Raw genomic sequence first — 23,938 nt, 5'->3', positions numbered from 1 at the left:
GGTTAGAATTATCTATTTGTTTTGGTTTTTGAGGGAATTGTAGAGAACTATACAAGAATTGAAGTAATAAATATGTTGGGCAATTTGTGAGCTCACCTATGTCATTAATCTGGCACTGTCATGTGTGATTATCTTCTTTTTGAGATGTAAAAAATGTTCAATACATATTTTCTTTACATATTATCTTCTTTTTGAGACATTTCTCGTTCTGCTTTGTTATGTTTATCTCCAAACAGGCTGCTTGTTTTATTGATTCGGCTATCATCATTTTACTTGTGTTCTTACTTCTATTCACAGGCCCAATTATTATTATTTACCTTTTGCTTTCTTCATATAATGGTTGTAGTTGATTCAAGGAGACTGATTTCAAACATTTTTTAATTTTTTTAGGCGTTTTGTTGTTAATTAGAAGGTTCTCTAACATTTTGTGATCTATAGCTCTTACATGAGGTGTACGGTGCATCTATGTTTGTGTGCATAAGATCAAATGTTCATGGATCTACCAATTTATAAGAGACTTCCATGTTTTGTCATCAATTAGTGGATATTAAATAATATGTACTCAAGATATTTTAGTGACTGCTCTAAACAAAACAAAATGTGATTAGTCTAGTCTAGTCTAGTCTAGTCTAGTCTAGTCTAGTAAGCTCTCTCTATCACCAACAAGAAAAGGTTGGTTGTCTGCAAAGTCATCCCAATATATATATATATATATATATATACACAAATTTGCTAGCATATATAAACACGAAAATTACTAGTTTTTTAACCATTCCATACACAGAAATCACTTAAAGTATTAAGTGATAAATCCAATTTGAAAATATTATATTAGTGAGTGAATCTATTATAATTTGTTTTTCATAATAATTATAATATTGTATTTTGTGAGTAATTTCCATATGACTTTTATAGTTGACATAAATCATAGTTCTTAAGATACACATAAATCATAATTTTTGAGATAGATTTTGGACTCGATGGGTAACATTATTAATTTATTCAAAAAAAAATTGACATAGGCAATTGAATGTAAAATTGATCAACTTCAGCATAAAATTTATTTATCTAGAGGCAATATAACTCGTATAGTTATTTATTAACAATCCATACATTTGGTAAACATCCATCTAGTACTTTTAAATAATTCACCACTTCAATGTTTTTAAAATTTTTTCTGTAAAACTTTATTTTTATACTACTAATACTATAGCGTAATGATTGGTTCACTGGAATGAAATTAAATAGAAAGGAATAGTTATTCCTTAGCCTCTCTCTATAGAATGATTATTCTCTCATAATAATAAGAGATGATTTTATTTGTAATATATTTTTTGTAATTTTTTTACTGAACCAAACGTGAGAATGGACATTATGTGGAATGATTATTTCATCCACTTCATTGCAATGAACCAAACATAACATAAGGGCTAAAATTATTTTGGGTCCCTATTTTTTAGATAGAATTCCAGAGCCCGAGGCGGCCTTGCCCTCCTTGCCTCAGGACCGGCCTTGGTTGGATGGTTTCTAGCTTTGGTGAAAGAGTTAGCAATGTTTGGGATAGTGACCCATTGGTTAATAGATCAATAAAATGGGGCATAGAAAATGTGGTATTGTTCATTATTTTGGAATTTGGGACCACATTGTTATTCAAATTAGCTCCAAGTTGGAAGGTCAATCTATTGGGAAGTTAGGATTCAACGTTAATTTTTGTTGTTCTTTCCATTGAATGGCAAGTAATGTAGGGTACCTTTTTCAATAGTAATATCAGTTTAGGTTAATTTCTAACAAAATTTCAAATAAACAAAAGTCTTTTCTAGGATGGTGAATTCTACAGGACAGCTTTTGTCAGGCATTTGATAGGAACAGGCAAAGATAGAAAAGGGGGATTGATGACTCTGATTTGGTCTTTAAAATGGAATCCAATGCTTTTCATGAAAAGGCAACCTCATTTTAGGGTCTAGATCCCTTATGTCTCTTACAAGAATGAGAGACTATCAGATAAATAAGAAATAGATAAAGTAATTGCAAATTTCAAAATTTAATTTTCATTTGCACCGAATACATATCTATACTCTATTAGTATGTAATTATTTTTTCGATTTTCATTTATCTGATATTTGTCCTACAAGAACTGTTATATGCCATTGATGTGTGCAGGCAAAATATAATGCCATGTTAGGTTGATTGGTATAGGGTATGTTGAATGATTGTGCACAACGTCATGACTATTGTGCCTATACTCATTAATGTTGGAAAGTATGCATTTTCAACTATGTTAAGATATCAATGCTAACAATCAATATGGGTGGTTGGCCATTTTGGTGGAGCACCATGAAGCTTCTTAGGAGGTCTTGGAAAATGGTTTTGAGATCATTGGCATATCTCAATATATGACTGGACTCTTTTTTCTCTTTTCTTTTCTGTTTTTTTCCTTTTTTTTTTTTTTTTTTTGGTTGATGTATTACCTTTAGCAATCTCATTCTTTTTGGTTTTCTCCTTAATTTTCTCTTCAATGCAATGTTCCAATCACAAGCATCCTTTTAGGATGTGACACAAAAAAGGTGAAACTCACCATTTAAAAATAACATTTTGATTTAGTTTTCTTTTCCTTCTAAATCTTCAAATTTCAGAATTTATCACCAACTTGGTTTGGGAAATGAAATCAAAGCCAGAAAATCACAGAAGTTGGGGGACTTGGTGGCTTACATCCACCATTTGGGGACATTGATTGTCAGCATCTATACAAAAGTCCTAGTCTAGTTTTCATATCTCTTTTCTGCTCCAACCAGAGCATTTTTTATGCAAAGTTGATCTTACAACCCATGCATTTTTTTAGATTATTGAACATGCAAGTTGAATTGGTCTGATAGGCACTCCAATTTACTTAATTGTTGATTTGTGATGGGGTTTAATGTGTTATCTGTGTGTTGGTGTGTAGGTTGATTATGTAATCATCATTGGCTCCTATTTCTTATTATCTACCAGTAATATAGTTGGAATTTGCATTTTTTTTTCTTTTTTCATTTCAATTTTTTAATTTTCATGGCTCCGAGTGCTGAGAAGTGCAAATACGATTACTGGATTATGTGGAACATCTGTATCTGGGTATCTACCGTAAGAGTCTCACGCCAGTTTTGTCTTAAGGGTGCAATTCTGGGTTCTGTGGTTTTGTTTTGTTTTTATTTGATTTTCTCTACCTAGGTTGGTTTTGTATTTCAGAGCTCATGCTTTTGCAAATGGATTTCGCTTGTGAAGTTTTGTCATTCTTTTAACAATTTTTTCTTCATGAATTGTTTGTGTTAGTGAAATAGATTTTCTTCTAAACTAAGAAATGAAAAATAGAGAAAAGACCTAAAAATTAGGATACGGGTACAACCAACATACATTCGTGAAATATATATAATTTTTAGTATTGTATTATATATAAACTCAAACCATTTTTGAGCCAATGGCCAACCACTTTATGCTTTTTTAGTGGGTCCTACACAAATTTCATTTCAATATCAAATCTACATTGGTTTTATTGTCCTTGTACATTTTGTTTTTATTCTTTATATGTCATATGCAATAGTGTTGTACACAAGTTTACTTGCTTGTTTAACTCCAATTTTAGTGTGAAAAAAATAATAAATAAATAAAAATATAAAATTTCTGAAACCTCAATAGCATCAGAAATTTCGAGAATTGCTGATAATTCCCCACCTACAACTTTGAGTGTAAAGTCCATGTTTTTCTGTGGCAGAATCATAGGGGGAATTGTAGCATCAAAAATCAAGTGCATAGTAATTTTTCAAAATTTTATATAATTCTTTTTATGATGACATGATAAATATATGAATATTTGCACAAATTTGCGTGATTTATCATGAAGATGACTTCCAAAATGTTGGAAACTAGACTAATAAGTTCAAAGAGGGACAAAGATACAGAGTACCCACCTTTTCCATCAAAGAATAACAAACAGCCCCAAAATATGGAAACTCGTCAACTAGTGGTTTGAAAATTAATCTGAAAACTCCCGTGAATCCAATATTTTGACCTAGATGAAAATATATACGAAAAAAATATTAAAGTGGCATCTTATGGTAAAATTCCAATTACCGAACATTCTTTACTTTATATCATGTTATCCAATTTTTTAGTCACCTATTATTCTTCAAAAAGAGTGAAAGAGAACACATTGATTATCTATAAAATAAGTATTAGAAGTACTATACACACAAAAAATAAATAAATAATATAAATAAATAAATAAATAAAATGTGAAAATAAAATAAATTTGAGAGTAGTTTTTAATAGTTTTGCTACTAGGAAAAGTTTTATTGATATGAGAAATAAGTTGAAGATCACCTGTATAGGTAATCCAATGCCGACTCTAGTTTTAACATCAAGTATGATACTTTTCCTATATGGTGAACTGCCAGTCTCCTTGCTGTACTGGTTTACTGTATGGTGAACTGTTCTGGGTTCTGATTTCATGTAGGCTCTGTTGTTTTGAACTGCCATTCTGGTGTTGCTGCTATTTGAGGTGTTTTGTTTGCCTCAGTTTTGGTGTGGCCTCAACTGTTGGCCTTGTCTGGTTCTGCTAATCCAACTTCTGCTTATTCTGGTTTCCTTATCTATCTGTGTTGTTCTCTGTTTGATTTGTGGGTGGCTGTTCTTTGTTTGATCTATTATTTGGGGGCTGTTATTTAGATGCCATTGTAGTGCTCTTGTAGTTTGGTTATAAGTTGGAATGTTCATTAGTTTTCCCAAGAAAACATGCATGGAATTCTTTGAAGCCCAAATTCTGTTGTGCCAATGTTCTTTTTAAGGATATTTTTTGGCTTATCGGATGCCACTGCCAGTGTTATGTCAAGGCCATGCTTCCATAACACTTTTTGTTGTCTCAGTAATATCAGATGCCTGCTCTGCATAAGTATTCCTGCTCTGGGTGTTGTGTCTGGTTGTTGGTTGGTCTGTGTAGACGTCCCCGAACGCCCCGGGAGGAACGAGCTCCCGTTCCGTTCATATTGGGGTCACTACAGCTCAGGACTCTCAAATTTGTCACGGTTCTAAGTCTGAACCAAAGAGTCCAAATTCGGCAAATCGTTTTGAGAAAACAGATTTTGAAAGAAGTGCCAAACATGGACTGCTTTGCCAGATACAGAGTCGCCACCTAAATATTTTATTTTTGGGAAATTTAGGAAACCCTGACTCGTTTGCCTAAGGCCACGTGTCCGTCATCACCAAAGTTGCCTCGGCTCGGGAACTTGGGTACGATTGGGGAAGGTCACTTCGTGAGCACCCCCGCTCGCCCGATCAAAGATCGGCCTCTACTAACCATGATATCAATTTTTGAAAACTTTGTGTGTCCTTATTCCGGTTATTAGCCTAGGTTACTATGTGATGCACACAGCATATAAGTATAGACTGAGTTGCCTGAATTGGAACAAAACATTTCATGTTTGTTTATTTGAAAGATGGTTTGCTACTCGCAAGTAGGCTTAAAATGCAGATTTTGCCACCCTCGGGTGGGCTTAGAAAAGATGGTTTTGCCACTATCTAGTGGGCTTAAAACAAACATTTGATGAATTATTCCAATCCAAGTAACCCAACCTTCACCCACAGGCATTCAGGCAGTTATATCACATAAGCATTTAGCCTCATGGTAAGCATGCTATTCATGGCAGTCACTCACGCGCATGCAAGGATGCTAAAGCATAAAACTTACCGAGTACTCCAAGCCAAAAACAGAAACTACATTAGAAATCATGCATGATCCTAAGTATACAGAAATGCCTAATGCAACACATGCAAAATGCAACTATAGCAGGCTCGGCTATTCTAAGATGGCATATGAAATGCTACAACTATCATGTATTCAATTTGGAATTGAAAGTACAATGCAGTTAGTATGATGCGCCGAGCCCGGTGCATGCAAAACAGATGAATAATGCAAACATGTTATCATACTGTATGCTAATTGAAATATGCCCTAATCTAACCATCATAAGCAGGTAAATAAAAGGGAGAAAGACGTGGGGTTGGAAGACATACAACACACACACGCACACTTATTACAGTTGTGCCCTCGCGCAGAGGGTCCGAATAAATAATACAGTCCCGAATAAAAGAATATTACAGTCCAGATATTACAGTCCGAATAATGTACAAATTCCTAATTAATTAATCAAATTAACTAAGAAAGCTGTAAAACTGGCGTGCAAGCCAGGGACTGCCTTGCTTCTGATGAATGCTGTATGTTTGGGCTGCCTTGCGTGGAAATCCACTGGGATGCCCCAATTAGCCTCTGTTTAGCAGTTATTCTCGAAACGCATGCCAAGCTCCGAAAAGTTGTTGATTCTTCATTTTGCTGCAACAGAGAGCAGGAAAGGGGCATAGCAATGTATTTTCACAAATATATGCATGCCTCGATCCTCGTGCCACCAATCACGCATATCGATGCATGATGGCCGAGCAGTCGAATTGCACAACACAATATAGAATGAATGCACATGAAAACACAACAAGACCTAACTCCATCATGGATGATCCGGAGTGTCGGTGACTGGGGAATTGAGACACGTTCCGTCACTCGGAGTACGAAACGCACCTCGTTTCCCGTGCCCGGGCTAACTCCTATTCCGAACACGATGCAATATGCATGATATGCATGAATGCGACTAAGATACAATCCTAACATACACAATGCTATGAAAATGAGATGCCTCGAAATGCGTGCACACGGGCACGTAAACCGAGAAAATGACAGAATGCGATCTAAGATACAACCTAGTATGCACTATGCTGTGAAAATGAGATGCCTCGAGATGCGTGCACACGGGCACGCAAACCGAGAAAATGACATACGCAATGCAAATGACATGGAAATATGATATGGGCTTAAACTAACATGAGAGAGCCTCAGCCACACTCACATAAGCGGCCGGTAGACGAAAATGAAGTGCCTCGAAATGCGTGCACACGGGCACGCAAACCGAGGCAATGGCATGCGCAATGCAAATGACATGGAAATATGATATGGGCTTAAACTAACATGAGAGAGCCTCAGCCACACTCACATAAGAGGCCGGTAGACGAAAATGAAGTGCCTCGAAATGCGTGCACACGGGCACGCAAACCGAGGCAATGGCATATGCAATGCAATGGCATGGAAATGGCATATAGAATGCAACATGGACTTATACTAACATGAGAGAGCCTCAGCCACACTCACATAAGAAGCCGATGGATGAAAAAGAAGTGCCTCGAAATGCGTGCACACGGGCACGCAAATCGAGGCGATGGCATACGCAATGCAATGGCATGGAAATTGATATGCAAACATGCTAATGGATTTTCAGCAATGAAAAGTGGGGGAAAACAGCCCCGAAATGGGGCGAAAGTACACCCGATGCAAGGAATTGTCCCGAAACATGAATTTTAGCACCCGAAATGGCCTATAGCTATACCCAACATGCACAATATGGATATGCAAGGAATAGACAGTAGCAAGGCAGCCCCAAAATAAGCATTTTATCAGTACAAATCATGGCCAAACAGCAAGCAAAGATAGGGCAACAATGGCATGCAAAAATGGCCCTAAACATGAGGTTATGAAGCAACTCACGACTGCTAATTCCAAATAGGTTAGGACCCTTCAACAACATTGAAGAGGGGCCCAAAATAAGCACATTTACAGAACTGTAAAAACCCTAAAAACAAACATAGATATAGCTAAGCTCTTATGCAAGAAAAAGGTCCAAAAGGTGGCCAAAGAGGCAAGTGGTATATGCAAAGCCCAAACTGAAAAATTCCCTTCTACAACATTGAAGAGGAACCAAAAATAAGCATATTTACAGAACTGTAAAAACTCCAAAACAGTATACAAGCATGCTAGAAATGCAATGCAAAATGAGGCTCAAAAGGTGGCTATAACACAAAGTATGCAAAGCATTCACCAAACAGCCAAAGACCCTTAATGAAACATGTTAATAAGGTCAAAATAAGACTATTTATAGGCCTGTAAAAAGACCAAAAACAGAAGCTTAATAGGCTGCCAAAGCATGCAAGAAAATAGCATTCAAGGAGGATATTGAAGCAAGTACAATATGGAGGGCTCAAACAGGGTTGAGCCCTTAATGAAACAAGAAAATGAGCTCAAAAAAATGGCCTTTTCAGTTTTGGTCGGAGCTCAAATCAATAAGCATGTATGGCTAAGGAGAGATACCAAAATAAGCTCAAAAAAGGAAGAACACTACTTACCCTTGAAGGCTTGACTTTGGTTGCCTCTTGGCTTGAGTTTGTGGTTCCCTTAGGCCTTGGAGAATACCTCCTTGCTGCTAGAAATGGAGTGGTGGTGGTGGAGCTTGGCGGTGTAGAAGAAATGGTGGTGTAGGGCTTGGAGTTTCTTGCTTGAAAGAGAGGGATAGAGAGAGATTTTTGTATGCAAGTTTGAAGATGAATTTTTCCAACCTCTATCCCCAATGCCACCTGCTGGTTATATGGACCAAAAGGAGGAGGAGCATGGAAGGAAAGGGTGGGGGAAAAGGACCAAGCCTTTCCCCCACAAAATATCCCCCGGATACAGATCTTTTCTGGGGGAAAAGGCTACACAGCTGTAAAGTGTATCACACAAGGAACATGGCCGGCCCATTATTGGACTTGGAAGTGGCCGGCCGGCCACCCCCCCTAGCCGGCCGGCTAGGGGTCAAAAAGGCCAAGTAGAAATAGTGGCCGGCCACCACATATTGGTGGCCTCCCAGGTCTCCTCTTCACAACCCTGTGATTCGAATTTGGAAACTCTAAAACAGGAGAGAGAACAAGCCATTTTGAGGAGGGGTTCAAAAGGTTCAAATGGAATTAATGGCCGGCCATAAACTTTTAGGGTCCTCCCATGTGTGTACATCACAAATATGTGGTTCAAAGTTCAAGAAAGTGGCCCAAGGGTGTTCAACATTGGCTCGGAAGGAGGGGTTCAAAAGGGTCAAGAAACATTAGTGGCCGGCCATGAACTTTTAGGGTCCTCCCATGTGTGTACATCACAAATATGTGGTTTGGGTTTAAAGAAAATGGCTCCAAGGTGTTCAACATTGGCCCGGAAGTGCGAAAAACGGGTGTCGGAGGGCGAAAATGGAACATAACTGGTTGCCAAGATAATTGCTGGCCTCCCACCCTCCAGTGACCTCCCTGGTGATGAAACAGAGGCACCTGCCAAAAATAAACGAAAACCGATGCAAAACGAATGCTCGGGGGCCAAAACACGCAGTTCGGGGTCCCGAAAATGGGCTGTTAAGCATCGAAAGTGGCGTTCGGCCACGAAGTGGGTTTCTCAGACCCCAGTGTCCCTCAAAAGGGAGTAAATAAGAAGTATGCCAAAAATCAAAGCAAACGGAGGTGGTTAGGCGGTCCCGAACCGAGGCACACGGCCAATGGTCCCGAAAAACCGGAAACCGGACTCCGAAATGGGCAAAATGGCCTGTGGCCACGAAATGTAGCCCACGGCCACTAAGAGATGGTCTACGGGACCTCTCCCTCCCCTCAGGAAAAGAAACAGAGAAAACCGAGCCTGGTTCGCAAACCGAGGCAAAGCACAAAAGAGGGTTCGGAAGTCCGGAGGCAGGGCTCACGGCCGCGACTCTGAAACTTCTGAACGAGCACATTATGCAACATCACCAAGCGCTCAATCAGTGACGTCTGAGTCTTAAGGTCGGTCAAAAATGGGGTGTCTACAGTCTGTTTTTTTCTTTTTTTCTTTTTTCTCGACTTCCTCATCAAAGATCAAACAGAAATCAAACAAACCTGTGAATTGTGCAGCCACAGTACCAAGAGTCAACTTTTAAAACTTCAGAGATGATAAGTTAACTGATCTATATTGTTCAAGAATTGGCTTAGCAGAACTTCGAATTAGCTCTAATGTTGCCTATGCCACCATGTGTCAAAATTGAAGTAATTTAAGTAAAACAAAATAAAATGCTTTCATTATCATCACATTGAATCCAACAACAAGTAAAAGGGTAAACTACCAATATGTCCTAATAACCAAAGCCATAGTTGTTGTCATTTATAATTACTCACTTTATGATATATAACTTCATGTAACTATAACATATTGATTGATGTTGGCTCAAATCATTTGGAAAATCCACTCCCACATTTTTATTATATTTTGAATTTTTTTGGAAAATAATAAGCTAGCACAAAAGAAGAAGAAAATTATATGAATGTGCTTTGCTTTCTATATCGTTGAAACCATCATATTTCCTTAATGTTATGTTTGGATCATAGATTTAGCTAGGGATTTGGAAATGGAAAGGGAAAGGGAAAATGTGTGTTGAATGTAATTATAAGAACATTTGTTTATTTAATTTTTTTTTGAATATATTTTTATTTAATTTTTTGTTGAAGTGGTCAAACGGTTGGTTGTGGTACATTTGTTTAAGTGTTTATTTATGTAATGGTTATTGAGACTTTGAACAAAGGTAGTAGACTTTCATCTTTGTTATTGTTTATGCAGTTTGTTAATGTCAAAAGATGTGCAAAATAATATTTTTTCGTACATAGATTCTTTCTTTTCTCCCCACAATCATTAATTTCCTTACGTATTGTCTTCTTTACTAACTCTATTTCAATGTTCTGTTTTTGTTTGTTATAGGTCCTCAATTTCTCCATCTTAACGTAGAAGTAAAGCTATACCTCCTCCATCCCTTCGTCTCTAGCGGTTGCATTAGCAGGTGTGTTTTTTAATTTATTTGCTTTTAATTAATAGCAGGGCACTGGCGGGTGTGCTATTTTATTTATTTGTGCTGTCTTTTTTTATTTATTTGTTTATTTTAATTGATAGCAGGGCACTGGCGGGTGTGCTATTTTATTTATTTGTGCTGTCTTTTTTTATTTATTTGTTTCTTTTAATTAATAGCAGGGCACTGGTAGGTGTGCTACGTTATTTATTTGTGCTGTCTTTTTTTATTTATTTGTTTATTTTAATTGATAGCAGGGCACTGGCGGGTGTGCTATTTTATTTATTTGTGCTGTCTTTTTTTATTTATTTGTTTCTTTTAATTGATAGCAGGGCACTGGCGGGTGTGCTACGTTATTTATTTGTGCTGTCTTTTTTTATTTATTTGTTTATTTTAATTGATAGCAGGGCACTGGCGGGTGTGCTATTTTATTTATTTGCGCTGTCTTTTTTTATTTATTTGTTTATTTTAATTGATAACAGGGCACTGGCGGGTGTGCTATTTTATTTATTTGTGCTGTCTTTTTTTATTTATTTGTTTATTTTAATTAATAGCAGGGCATTGGTGGGTGTGCTATTGAATTTATTTGTGCTATTGAATTTATTTGTTTATTTTAGAGGGAGATGATGTCACAAGAGAAAGATTGAATTCATTTTTGGTTGAACTCAAATTTGTTGAATGACATATAAATGTCTGGAAATTCTGAACTGATACTTTTGCTTCCCACCCACGACAAAAATAAACATAATTTTGAGGGACTAGAGAAATGTACATTTTGAAAAGAAAGAACTCTATGGCAAATAATCACAAGAGAGTCTGGTTCAAGTAAATTCATTAATTTTGATAGACATTTGAAAATTCTATACTGAGATTTTTGCCTACAACCACCCATCACAGACGAAGCATGAATCCTCTAGAGTGTTTATTTTATTTTATTTTCAAGTGATTCTACATATATAATAATTGCTTCCAAAATTGTGTTGTAAGTAGTAGAGAGAATAAGGTATGGAGGGGATGTAAAATGAGAAGACAAATAGTTGTAGTTCTATTTAAACCCTCTTTAGGGATAATAAACGAGCTGAACAGTTGATTGTTATAACTTGCTTTGATAACTTTAGCGAATTTTAAAATTTCTTCAACTTTGGTTCGTTAAATTTTTGAGTCGATATCAAATGAGTTTTTCTCAAGCCGACCTGAAGTAGTTTGGTAGTTTTAGATTCATCAAACAGAGCCGAACAAGCAATTGACTATTCAAGTTTGGCTTATTTACTTAACGAACTGAGCTCGAACGAGTTTTTAATGAGCTGAACATAAGTCGAGCTCAAGTTGTTTGGTTCGTTTATCACTCCTAAAGTTGTTGAAAAAGTTGCCAATGGTTGGCGGATGGCGGTAGCTGGCAACAATGGTTGGTAGCGGTAAGGTGGGACAAATAGGTGACACGTGTATAATTAGGTGATATTTAGACAAGTAATTAGAAAAGTACGTGACATGTGTACAGATAAATAACATTTGAACATATAGATAAATTTTTGGACAGATAACCTCCTTTTCATTTGAACACGTGTATAATTTTTTTTTTTTCATTCGAGGGTATAACCCCCTTTTGCTTTCTATTGATGTTTTTATTTTCACTACCATATTCATTTATATTAAAAAAAAGTAATTTGCTTGGTAGGGTGTAGACACCCCATTTTTGACCGTCCTCAAGACTTGGACGTCACTGTCTGAACACTCGGTGATTATCCATGTTTGTGTTTGTTTGGAGTTCCCAGGGGTCTCGGCTACGCGCCCTGCCTCAAGATCTCCGAACTTGACCGTTTTGTATCTGGTTTTGCACCAAACACTTGTGTTTTGCCTTGGAGGGGCAGGGAATGCCTTGTGAGGCATCCCCACACACCACCGGCAGTGGCTAGAGGTCACCGGCTGGTTTTTGCTGTCATCGGCACTCTTTGTTGCCGGTCGGCACTCTTTGTTGCCGGTCGGCACTCAATTTTGTCAAAATGGCATTTTTGGCCGGCCGACTACTGTGCATCTGCTTTTGCAGATATTTTATCACAGCTGTCTTGCTTTTTGCTCCCCTCCATACACGTGTATGGAGGGATCTCTCTCTTTAGAAGCTTGTCTTGTAAGCTTTACAATACAAAAGGCTGTATAAGAGAGAGTCTTCTCTCTTGGCTTGAGGGTTAGACACTTGAGATATTTTAGAGAGTTTAGACAGCCATTTTTAGGGTTTTTGAGTTCTAGGGTTAGAAACCATACACTTTCTATCTCTATATCTCCCTCTTGTGTGTGTTAAATTGTGTTTGTGTCTTACTATTGCACACAAACACATAGTGTTTCACCTTCACTTAGCTACTGAGGTTCTAAGAGGTTGGTTTTGAAGTTTTGGAGCTGTTTTCAACCTAGAAGGAGCTATTGGAGCACCATTGTTGAAGGGGTCTTCAAGGGTAACAATTTTGCCTCTTTATTCCCCAATCTTGCATTGTATTTCTACCTATCTTAAAATCGTTTTTAAGCTTAGTGTATAATACGAAAAAGTTCTGCTTTTTAGCCCTCTTAATTGTTTGTTTAGAGTGTTTTGTGGTTTGGAGGTGTTTGATCCCTCTTAGGCCTTGAAAGGCCCCATTTTGTGCTATTTTGAGTGAGATTCGAGACTTTGGTGTTTGGGACTCTTCACCACTGAAATCTTGAGGGATTTCAGTGGTGGAGATGGTGCCTTGAAGTCTCCAAAAGGGGAGGGCCACCCCCTCTCCTTGTTGTCCTTGAAAGGGACCCTTTTTGGCCTCTTGAGAGAGCATCATGTTAGAGTGTGTATTGATCATGTCTTGGTTGTTTTCCATGCTTATTATGCCATGATATAACCTTGTTGTGTGTTGGTTTTGGTACACCATGCATGCTTAGCATACCTACCATGTAATTCCTTGTTATTGCCTTAATATGCCTTAGGTTGTTAGCCTTTGCTCGAGCATGTTTTAGGTCTCGTTTTGTGAAGGTTTTGTGCTCATTTTGCCATGTTTAAGGTCTTTTCTAAGTTGTTTGGGTCGGATTTGGCATGCTTAGTATAGCTCCTTTGCATTCCGGCTTGTTGGCCCTAAGTGTGTGAACGTATAGCATGACATTCTTGCATTGATTTAGTGGTTTGGAACTATCCACCATGTCATTTTAGTCCCCTTTGCATGCCTATATGTTTGCCTTGGATGTCTCCCTAATGCTTTGAAAGCTTGTGTAGCATGTTCCATGTTTTGGCCATTGTACATGCCTTTGAAATTAAGCCACTTAGATGCCATCTAGGGGGTCCCCTTTGCACGGTCTAGGTCTGCCGTGGACCTATTTTAAGTCCCCTTAGCCTTGTGAGGCTTGGTTGGCTTGGTCATGGATCAAGCCCCTTTGACTTGCTTCAAGCACTTGGGCCATTTGTTGCATGTTTAGCTTGACTTGTTGCTTGGTTTGGCACCATGTTTTAACATGATTTTCAATGCTTACCTTGCATGCCATATGTCCATGATTACCTTCTTTCAAATGTGTTTGAGAGTTGTCCCATTTGTGCCTAAGTGTTGACCCTTAACATGTGCATGTGTGCATGTGTTTAGTCCTTTATTTTGGTTACTTTGGCAATTGTTTTAGGCCTATTTAGAGTTGCCTAAATCATGTATAAGTCCACCTTTTCATCGGTTTGCATTGCCTTATGTTTGCTTGTATGCTTGCATAAGTGTCTTGCCATGCCATGTTGCATCCTTAGCTTGCATGCCTAGGTTGCATTGCATCTTGCATGCATGCCTTGTTCCTTGACTTGGTGATAGGAATTAGGCCTTGGTTCATTTTTTTGGTTTGCATTTCATTTGACATGAAAGTTGCACACTTGATTCTTTGGGCCATCATGCATGGAAATGCGTGATTGGTGGTCCGAGAATCGAGACACATGTCCTTTTGAGTTACAAACATGATAGGGGGCATGATTGGTGCATACATTGCTTGAATTGTATTGCCATGCAAGTTCTGTCCTCTGCTGCTGTGAGTTGCAGGTTCTGCAGGCATTCTTTGCCGACCGGCAGTATACATTGCCGACCAGCAGTAAATCACCAGCCGATGGATAAATTTTGTGCCGATGACCACAATTCACTGCCGGTGGTAACTCTACTCAGCCGGTGGTGATTCCCAGCATCCAGAGAAGCATCCTTGAGACTTTGGCAGTCTTCAGAAAGGCAAAGCAGGGGAAACAGAGGCAGACTATGTATGGTGGTGCACTTCCGAGCAAGACCCGAGCATGCGCTACATCTGGCTCTCCTCCCGAGGCGGTTTACTGCTTTTCCTAGCTTAATTAGTTTGTTAGCTGATTAGGAAATTCATAATATTTAATTATCTTGCGTAGTTAATTAATTTGTATTATTTATTTGGTCCCTCCGGGCGAGGGCAAATCTGTAATAAGTGTGTGTGAGTGGTGTGTATGTCTTCCAATCCCCACTTCTTTCTTCCCTTTTATTTACCTGCTTTGATGGTTAGTATTAGGGCACGTTTAAATTAGCATACCTCATGCAATGCATGCGTGCATTCATTCATTTGTCTTACATGCACCGGGCTCGGCGCATCATTCTAACTGCATCGGTATTTCAATTTCCAAATTGAATACGTGTTAGTTGTAGCATTTCGCATGTCATCGTAGATTAGCCGAGCCTATCTAATTGCATCCTGTATGTGTTGCATTAGTCAATTTAACATGAACTAGGATCACGCATGTTTGCTAACCAGTTTATTGTTTTGGCTTGGAGTACGATGTAAGTATCTATGCTTTAGCATCATCGCATGTGTGTGAATGCTGTCATAACAGTATGCTTACCATGTGGCTAGATGCTTATGTGATAAACTGTTTGAATGCCTGTGGGTGAAGGTTGGATTGTTTGAGTTGGAAAAACTCGTTGAAATCCGTGTTTTTGCCTACTTGCGAGTAGCAAATTCCAAAGCGCTTTTCAAAACAAACGGATATGCAATGCTTGTTTCCAAATTAGGCAATCTAGTCTATACTTGTTTGCTGTGCGCATAACATAGTAATTCTAGGCTAATAAATGGAATAAGAACACATAAAGTTTTCAAAAATGGATATCACGGTTAGTAGAGGCCGATCTTTGGATCGGGCGAGAGGGGGTGCTCATAGCTGACCTTCCCCGATCGTACCCAAGCTCCCGAGCCGAGACAACTCCGGTGATGACGGACATGTGGCCTTCGGCACCGAGTCAGGGTTTCCTAAATTCCCCCATAAAAAATATTTAGGTGGCGACTTTGTATCTGGCAAAGCAGTCCATGTTTGGCACTTCTTTTCAAAATCTGTTTCTCAAAACGATTTGCCAGATTCGGACTCTTTGGTTCAAGATTAAGAACCGTGACACAAATCGAGTCCGAGCTGTAGTGACCCCTTAAATGAACAGAACGGGAGCTCACCCTCCCAGGGCGTTCGGGGACGTCTACATAGGGATATACATAATATCACTTTTTCCTGAATAATTTTTTATAGGGATATCCCCTAGTATATAAAAAAATTTGCCCCTATGTTTATGTGTGTTGTAATTATAAGAACTCTCTCGATTCTTATTTACTTGGAATGGTGATCCATAAATATATTGGTCCCTCTTATTTTCATAACTAATAGATCTATAAGATGAAAGATTATATCTATAGTATTTTTGAAAATTCTCATTTTGATTTGGTAATGAATATACTTCGTAGTCGTTTTGTTTTTTGTAATGAATTAATAGGTCTTTTTCATATGAATTCTCTTTGTTTAAATATTGATTTTGAATTGTACAACATTGATTGATTCTATTTTTCCATTTTGCTGCTATTAATCTAGACCATCTAATTTGAGATAAATGGTATTGATAATGACCTTTTAACCAGTTTTTCCATTGATTTAGTCCAGAATTCCGAAGTTTCTTAGGTCTTAATTCATAATGAATTATTCCTTGTTTTCCAAAATAATCTTTTATTGAAGTCTTAAGAAAAAAAGACGTTCCGTGATATTGAAGAATAGATTTTAACTTGTACAGGGAGGATAAGTCAAAAAAATTCTGTGAATTCTAATTACTATCATTATATATAGTCGAAATAAAATTCATTTTATTTTTATTTGTTTTATTAATTCTTTGCTATAAAGTTATAAGATTGATTAGTTATTTTCTATCAAAAATTTTATAGCCACATCATTTTAGTAGAGTTTTTTTGTATTAAAAGAAATGGTAAATTACACTCAACTCTCATGAGAATTGAAAAAAATACAATTAGTTCCACACTTTTGATATAATTATATTGGTTTCCCTTGAAATTTTAATTTAGATAACAATTAAGCCCTTTTTTGTCAGTAATGAAAATATAATATTCACTTTTTTCTAACTAAAGTGTATATTTATCATTGTTTATTTTAGTGCTTACTTACAATCTATATTAGTTTCGGTCATTTTAACATTATTAAATGGGACGCCAATGTAATTATGTTAAAAATGTAAGTTAAGCATTTTTTTTTTTTAAATCTCAAAAAGAAGTGAGTATAAGTTTCTTAAAAGAAATTATTTGCAAATCATTTTCCTTCTGAGCAACCAAGTTTAACTTATATCAGACATTCAAATTATAAATATTTTTTAATTATTTTTTCTAAGTAGGTATCATAACTTTGTAAATTATCTATATAAACTATCTCATTCTCTCAAAAGCATCTTGAGAGTCATAGAAGCTTCCAACAACACACAAACACATCAAAAACAGCAGCTCTTTGCCCTTTAAACTTCAAATATACCAACAAAAGCAAACGGACAGAGTTTGGTTTATATGGGAATTCAGCTTTTTTCCAAGTTGAAGAGTTGGCTCACCGACAACCACAAACTGTTGCCATGACATAGATTTCCTGACCTCCCCTTCACTTTACTCATTTCATACTTTGTACACTGACCAATTGGCTCTGAAAAAATTCAAACCCTTATGTCTTAGTTTATTTTAGGGCTATGACTTTTGGTAAATTTGGTATCTCACTTTTCATGTGAGGTTTGTCTTTTGGATTGGACATAACTATTCAAATTTTTTCCAAAAGTCGCATGACTTTTATGTTTGACATTAGAATAATTAAAGTCTTTTTCAATGTGGGAAAACTTCCCTAAAAACTCTAGGCATTCAAAACAGTGTCAGGAATATAAAATGTAAAGTGTAGACAGGGCTGGGTCCTAAATTTTTTTTGAATTTTTGAGAGAAACCCAATCCTTCATAAGAAAAATTTGATGAAAGTCCATCCTAAAAGGTGTATAAGGTATTAGATCTAAGGAAAAATCTTATTTGGTTGTAAAGATAAGTCGGAAAAGTCATTGGTGCTGAAAAAATCGCTAGAGTGACATGTGTCACATTTCAACAAATAGATTATTTGCTGAATTTCAATAAATAAGAAAATAGCTTTGGTGAATTTTAACAGATAGGCAAGTTGGATGATTTCAAGAAATGAGATGATTTCAAGAGATAGACAAATGGGTTGATTGCAACAGATAGTTGTCCTTTTGAACAAATTGTATTATTTTAGTCCAAAGAGATTAGAGATTGGGCATAACGACTCAAAAGATTCAAAAATAAACCTATTGCCTGAGTACCTTATATATAATTGTGTCATTGTACATATCCAAAACTTTGCATTTGTTATAAAAAAAAAATTTAAAAAGAAAAAGATAAAAATGTGAGCGAAATGATGAGTTCTTACTATTTCCTTTATTTGATATACAAATTTTGCTTGCATATATAATTACTAAAAGATACTTACATAGATTAAGGTATGAATAAGGCCTAGTTTGGGAAAACTAAATAAGGCCTAGTTTGTCAAACTTGGCCTAAGTTGGACAGTGTATAACGTTATACTTGCAGGTGTGTTTTAGAGCAATCCAAATACCTAAAAATTCTCTTATGTGATTTTAGGAATTTTCATTCATTTTATAAGATAATGTTATTCTTTTTGTATTGTTTTTGATGTAGTTATCATGGATCCTTTTGGATGTACCAAATTTGAGCGCAAGCTTGAAGATGATGAAGTTTGTGGGAATAAAGAAGAATTAGGTTCCCATGCAAATGACCCTATTCAAAGTTTAACCAAGAATGATGTTCTTGAAATGCAATTCAATTCAGAAGAGGATGCCAATGATTTCTATAATCAATATGCTAAAGTTGTGGGATTTAGCATTAGGAAAGACATGCGAACAATGCAGGCAACAAAGGTTCTTAGTAGAAAATGGGTATGCTCAAGGCAAGGCCAAAGAGCAAAGCAACACTTGGCCCGTATTGATCGAAAAAGAGCTGCCAGGGCATTGACTAGAGTTGGTTGTGATGCTCATTTCCGCATAAGGTACAATCTGGATGTAGGCAAATACATTGTCACTCACTTTAACATAACCATCCATTGGCAACATCACCATGTGTGCCATTTCTTCGGTCGCATAGGTTTGTAAAGATCCCCGACAAAGCTCAAGTAAAGACTTTGCACGATGTTGGTGTCAAGACAAGCCAGATAATGGATTTGTTGGTGCAACAATCTGGGTCTTTCGCGAATGTGGGCTTTATTCACGAGGATTTGCATAATTATATTCAAGCCGAGCGCAAAGTAGAAATGAAGGATGGTGATGCGGAGTGTGCTTTGGCTTACTTATGTGCAAAAGCTAATGCTGACCCTTACTTCTTTTACAAGTATGACAAGGATCAAGAGAATCGGCTTGACAAATTGTTTTGGGCAGATTCAAGGTCTCGCCTAGACTATGCTGCATTTGGTGACGTGTTGGTCTTCGATACAACTTATAAAACGAATGCATATAACAAACCTTTTGTTATTTTCGCTGGGGTCAATAACCATTTTGAAACCACCATATTTGCATGCAGCTTGCTTGTTGATGAGACAATTGCAACATACACATGGGTTTTGCAAAAGTTGTTAGAGGCCATGGATAACAAAAGACCGGTGTCAGTGTTGACAGATGGGGATATGGCCATGCGTGAGGCAATACAAAAAGTCTTCCCGAGTGCCAAACATCGTCTATGTAATTGGCATATGCACAGAAATGCCAAGCGAAATGTTCGAGTTGATGGATTCGAGGGACATTTCAAGCATCTCATGGATCTTGATGCGAATGAGGTTGTATTTAAGGAAGCTTGGAGTAAGATGGTTAGAAAATATGGCCTTCAAAATAACAAGTGGGTATCAGACACCTACAACAACAAAGGCATGTGGGCTCAGTCATATTTGCGTGGTCATTTTTTTGCTGGAATGAAGAGCAGTCAGCGTTATGAGGGTATGCATACTTTTTTCAATGAGCGCCTCAAACGAAAACTGAAACTATTCGAATTTGTTAGATGTTTTGACATGGCCCTTTATCGGTTACGGAACAAAGAAGCAGATGACGAGGCAAAAACTGACAACAGTGATCCTTGTCTTACCACAGCACTTCAGCCTCTAGAGAAACATGCAGCAACCATCTTTACCAGACGTTTGTTCTTAATGTTCCGTAATGAAATAATTGAGGAAGCATTGTTGATTTTTGATGGAACGAAAGAGGAGTTCGATCATCGCATATACAAATTTTCAAAGTACACTGAATTTGGTTCCACATGGGAAGTGTCATACCATCCCGCAACTAGCATAATGAAATGTAGTTGCAAAAAGTTTGAGTTCTTTGGACTTCCTTGCAGCCATATGATTTCTGTGATGAAATGTGAACACATGACTGAAATTCCCCCAGGTTGTGTGATGCATCGTTGGACAAAGCAAGCAAGAAAGGTTGGTGAACAACATTGCCAAGCCCAATTCTCTAGCACTCTCACACAGGAGACACGCTTTGGGGTTCTTTGCTCCTTTTTTACTGAAATGTGTTACTATGCCTCACAAACATCTGAAGGATTTGAAGAGGCTAGGAATGCATTTTTCACTATGACATGTCGGATGAAGCAGCTTTGCATGGCCAAGGGAACTAATGTTGATGAAGGAAAAAGTTCACTACCGCCATGTGGGGTTGGGGATCCGAAAGTAGTGAACACGAAGGGGAATACTGCGGGATCCTACATGGCTAAACCTCGAAAGCCAAGGTGATGCCAATGTTGCAGGTATACATTATATTGTGCTTTGTGTCTTAATTTTTTTATTGTGAGGTAGTCTTGGCATTTTTGTTCTCTTTAATGATTGGTGATTTACTTGACAATGTAGAGTCGTCGGCCACACGAGGAGAACTTGCCCCCAAAACGATCATAAAACGGGACAAGTGGGTAGCAATTTGTTTGAGGAATACGATGATTATGATCCAATTGGTACTCCCACCCCTTTTACACCGAAGCGTCCCAGGAATAATATGAGGCCATGTAAGATCCACCCTGTGAAGAGACGACTTTTTGTCACTAATGTGGATACGTCTCCAGTGCAGTTGAGCAAGGATGTTAATGACTTGCGTAGTTGCAATGCACAAGTTGTCCAAAATTCAGCGTTCACTGATGCGGATACGTCTCTAGGTGATTACTTTTATGGCATCTTTTCAGTTCAAATTATGTTCATTTTGTTTACATTTGCTTTGCAAATTTTATGTGTGGCTGCTTAATTCTAATTTCTTGATATGCCAAGATAGATTTTAGCTAGAACATTTAGATATCATAACTGATTATGATGTTTACAACTTGATTATGGAAATAAATAATTTACGAACAGAAAATGACAAAAGAGTGTGTAATGACCAATATATCAAAATTCAATTTGTTATGATTTGAATCATAGATTTCAAGTGAACAAACCTTAACGACAATATAATTTGTTTCTGCAGGTGTTGCTGTGGTTAATAGTTGATATGATCAAGCGGGTGATATTGGAAGCTAAACTAAGATTTTTTTTAAAGTTTTTTTTTGAGGACTTAAATCTGTTAGTATTTTGTATAAATACTCTTAAATGATGGTTGATGGATATTTGTTTTGCTGTATGGAAGTTCATATTTTGTATGAACACTTCTTTTTTTCCTTGAAGAAAGAATTTTGTAAGGAATTATCATTCACCAAACGAGGTTGTAAGAAATCCTACACTGCCTTGCAATAGTAACTTGCTTTTCAATATTGTTGATCTTCCGTCCAGGTTCATCAAAAGACACTTCAAGATGTATATATGTGTGTGGTTTTAATATCGTTGATTGATCAATTCTTTAAGATGTATATATGTGTAAGGTTTTAATATAAATTTTAGACCACAGTTGCACTAGCAAAGGCTATAAAGCCATTTTGTTTAGTGTTTTTGCTCATTTTCGAAGCAAATGCACAACAGCAAGTGCATATAGAAAATTGAAGGTCATTATTCGATCGTTTTTTCCCATAAAATATTCTCTTGAAAATGGCCAAACTGTCATTTGGTATCACACACTGTATTGTTCTAATTTATAGAAGTAGCTGCCTCTGCCATTCTTGACAGCAGATTTTGCGAAGTATCTGAATTTACTCTTGACTAGGAATTTGTTAAATGTGTTTTTGTTATCCATATTTTATCTCTTTTACGTTTATTTTAGGTATGGGATACATATAATTATTTTGTGAAGTGATTGAGATAATATAGCCACGGAAAATTAGAGAAGCCTGAATTGTGATATCTTTTTTGGTTCTTGAATTTGTTAAGGAAAGGAAAAAGTTAATTTAAAAAAAAAAATGAGAAGCAAAAATTTCTTACTGGGGTTTGGTTGGGCTGGGTTTAGGGTTGCTAACGAATTGAAATTTATTATTAATATAAGTATTATTATATATTTTAATAATAATTTTGTATTTTTTTAATTTTAATAAGTAAATTAATTTAAATTTAATTCATTTTTAAGTTCGAGTTTGAACTTGGCTCGTTTATGTAATTGAGCGAGCTCGAGTTCAACAAATATTTGACGAGCTGAGCTTGAGTTCGATTTTTGAAGCTCGACTAAAACTTGTTCAAGCTCGAGTTCGACTAATTCTTGATAAACGAGCTTAAACATTGAAAATTTTGATTTGGTTCGTTTGCAACCTAGTTGGGTTTCAAGGAAGAATGCATAGGAATTTTTCAAAACATTATTTTTCTTGCATGGTTCCTAGAGAAAAATGAATAGACACAAGCTAAAACACTTTGGTATTGTTTTATTTTAATGTTTTGTATTCTCGAAAATAGAAAAAACGAAAACGGACAACATTTTTTTTTTTTTTTTTGAAGTATACTTTTTATAAGAAACTTTAATGTTGTTATTTGAATTTTTCAAAACTGTTTTTGCATAATAGTAAAAATGATTAGTTTTATTTTTGAAATCATGAAAAATAAACGCCGCCCAATGTCCTACCCTAACGGTACTATGACGTCACGATGATATTTAGCGACACTTTTGAAACGCCGTCATAGATATTTATACATTTTAAAAATCCAACCGTTGGGGCTGGGATATAGGGACGTTTAAAAAACGCTGCCATAGCCTTTTCTTTTCTTTTTAATTGTGCTAAGCTTGACATTTAAATATAGCGATAGATATTTATACCTGTCATAAACAATTATTAAGAACTAATAATTGATGTATATTAAATTAATAAATAAACTAAAGCTTGAAAGCAAAATTCATGTTCAAATTTAAAAAAAAAAAAAAAAAACAATGCATTGCATTGCATACCCAAGAATAGAAACAATTCATGTTCAAATTTTAAATACATCAATTAAAATCAAAGTCGTCTTTGTTCGCTCCCACAACCTTATCCACTATCTTTCCTTCTTTCAGGATCACAAAAGTCGTATAGCCTCTACTTCCATTTCAATTCACCCCTAGCTCTGAGTTCTGCACAAGGTAGCACACTTGAGAATATAATTTTATAACAAAGGTTGAGTTATGAACTCAAAGTTCACGAGTTTAAGAAATGCGATAACGTCATTGATTGTACGAACTTATGAAAAATAAAAAAGAATAGAGCATCACCAGCTTTATATTGCGCGATATCACCAACAATAGGAGCTGAATTATGCTTGTATATCACAAGATCAAGTAACAAGCGAGCCCTATGCAAATAGTCAAACTACATGCCAAAAGTAGTGAGTACGTAAAAACATCACACATTATAAAATTAGTCTTCATAAAACATAAGATACTGATAAGTGGACAGTTGGGTATAAATGTAAGTACCTTGATTACACCCGAAGGCAAAGGTTTCCCTTGCATATATTTGATGACGAAAAGACCACAATCATAGAT

The 23,938-nt window shown here is 36.6% G+C and overlaps 1 protein-coding gene and 1 long non-coding RNA gene across 2 annotated transcripts; one reads left to right on the top strand and one right to left on the bottom strand.

Annotated features, from left to right (window-relative positions):
- The first annotated feature begins 18,721 nt into the window (after window positions 1-18,721).
- On the top strand, window positions 18,722-21,555 carry LOC145821491 (protein FAR1-RELATED SEQUENCE 5-like). Its single transcript, XM_082918012.1, has 4 exons — window positions 18,722-19,083; window positions 19,179-20,810; window positions 20,929-21,227; window positions 21,533-21,555. Exons 1-4 carry the CDS (start codon window positions 18,722-18,724, stop codon window positions 21,553-21,555), a joined length of 2,316 nt encoding a protein of 771 aa, XP_082774138.1.
- Window positions 21,556-23,364: 1,809 nt separating this feature from the next.
- LOC145820991 (uncharacterized) lies at window positions 23,365-23,936 on the bottom strand. The gene is made up of 3 exons (XR_014363033.1): window positions 23,870-23,936; window positions 23,666-23,762; window positions 23,365-23,527 (listed from the first exon to the last, which is right to left on the bottom strand). It is a non-coding gene; the product is annotated as an uncharacterized LOC145820991 (long non-coding RNA).
- Between the last annotated feature and the right edge of the window lie 2 nt (window positions 23,937-23,938).

The sequence above is a fragment of the Camellia sinensis genome, chromosome 3 (assembly GCF_055761805.1).
Source record: "Camellia sinensis isolate YWXY chromosome 3, ASM5576180v1, whole genome shotgun sequence".
Lineage (NCBI taxonomy): Eukaryota > Viridiplantae > Streptophyta > Magnoliopsida > Ericales > Theaceae > Camellia > Camellia sinensis.
Note: the sequence above shows the minus strand (reverse complement) of the source record. Positions and strands in the feature narration are given on the sequence as shown.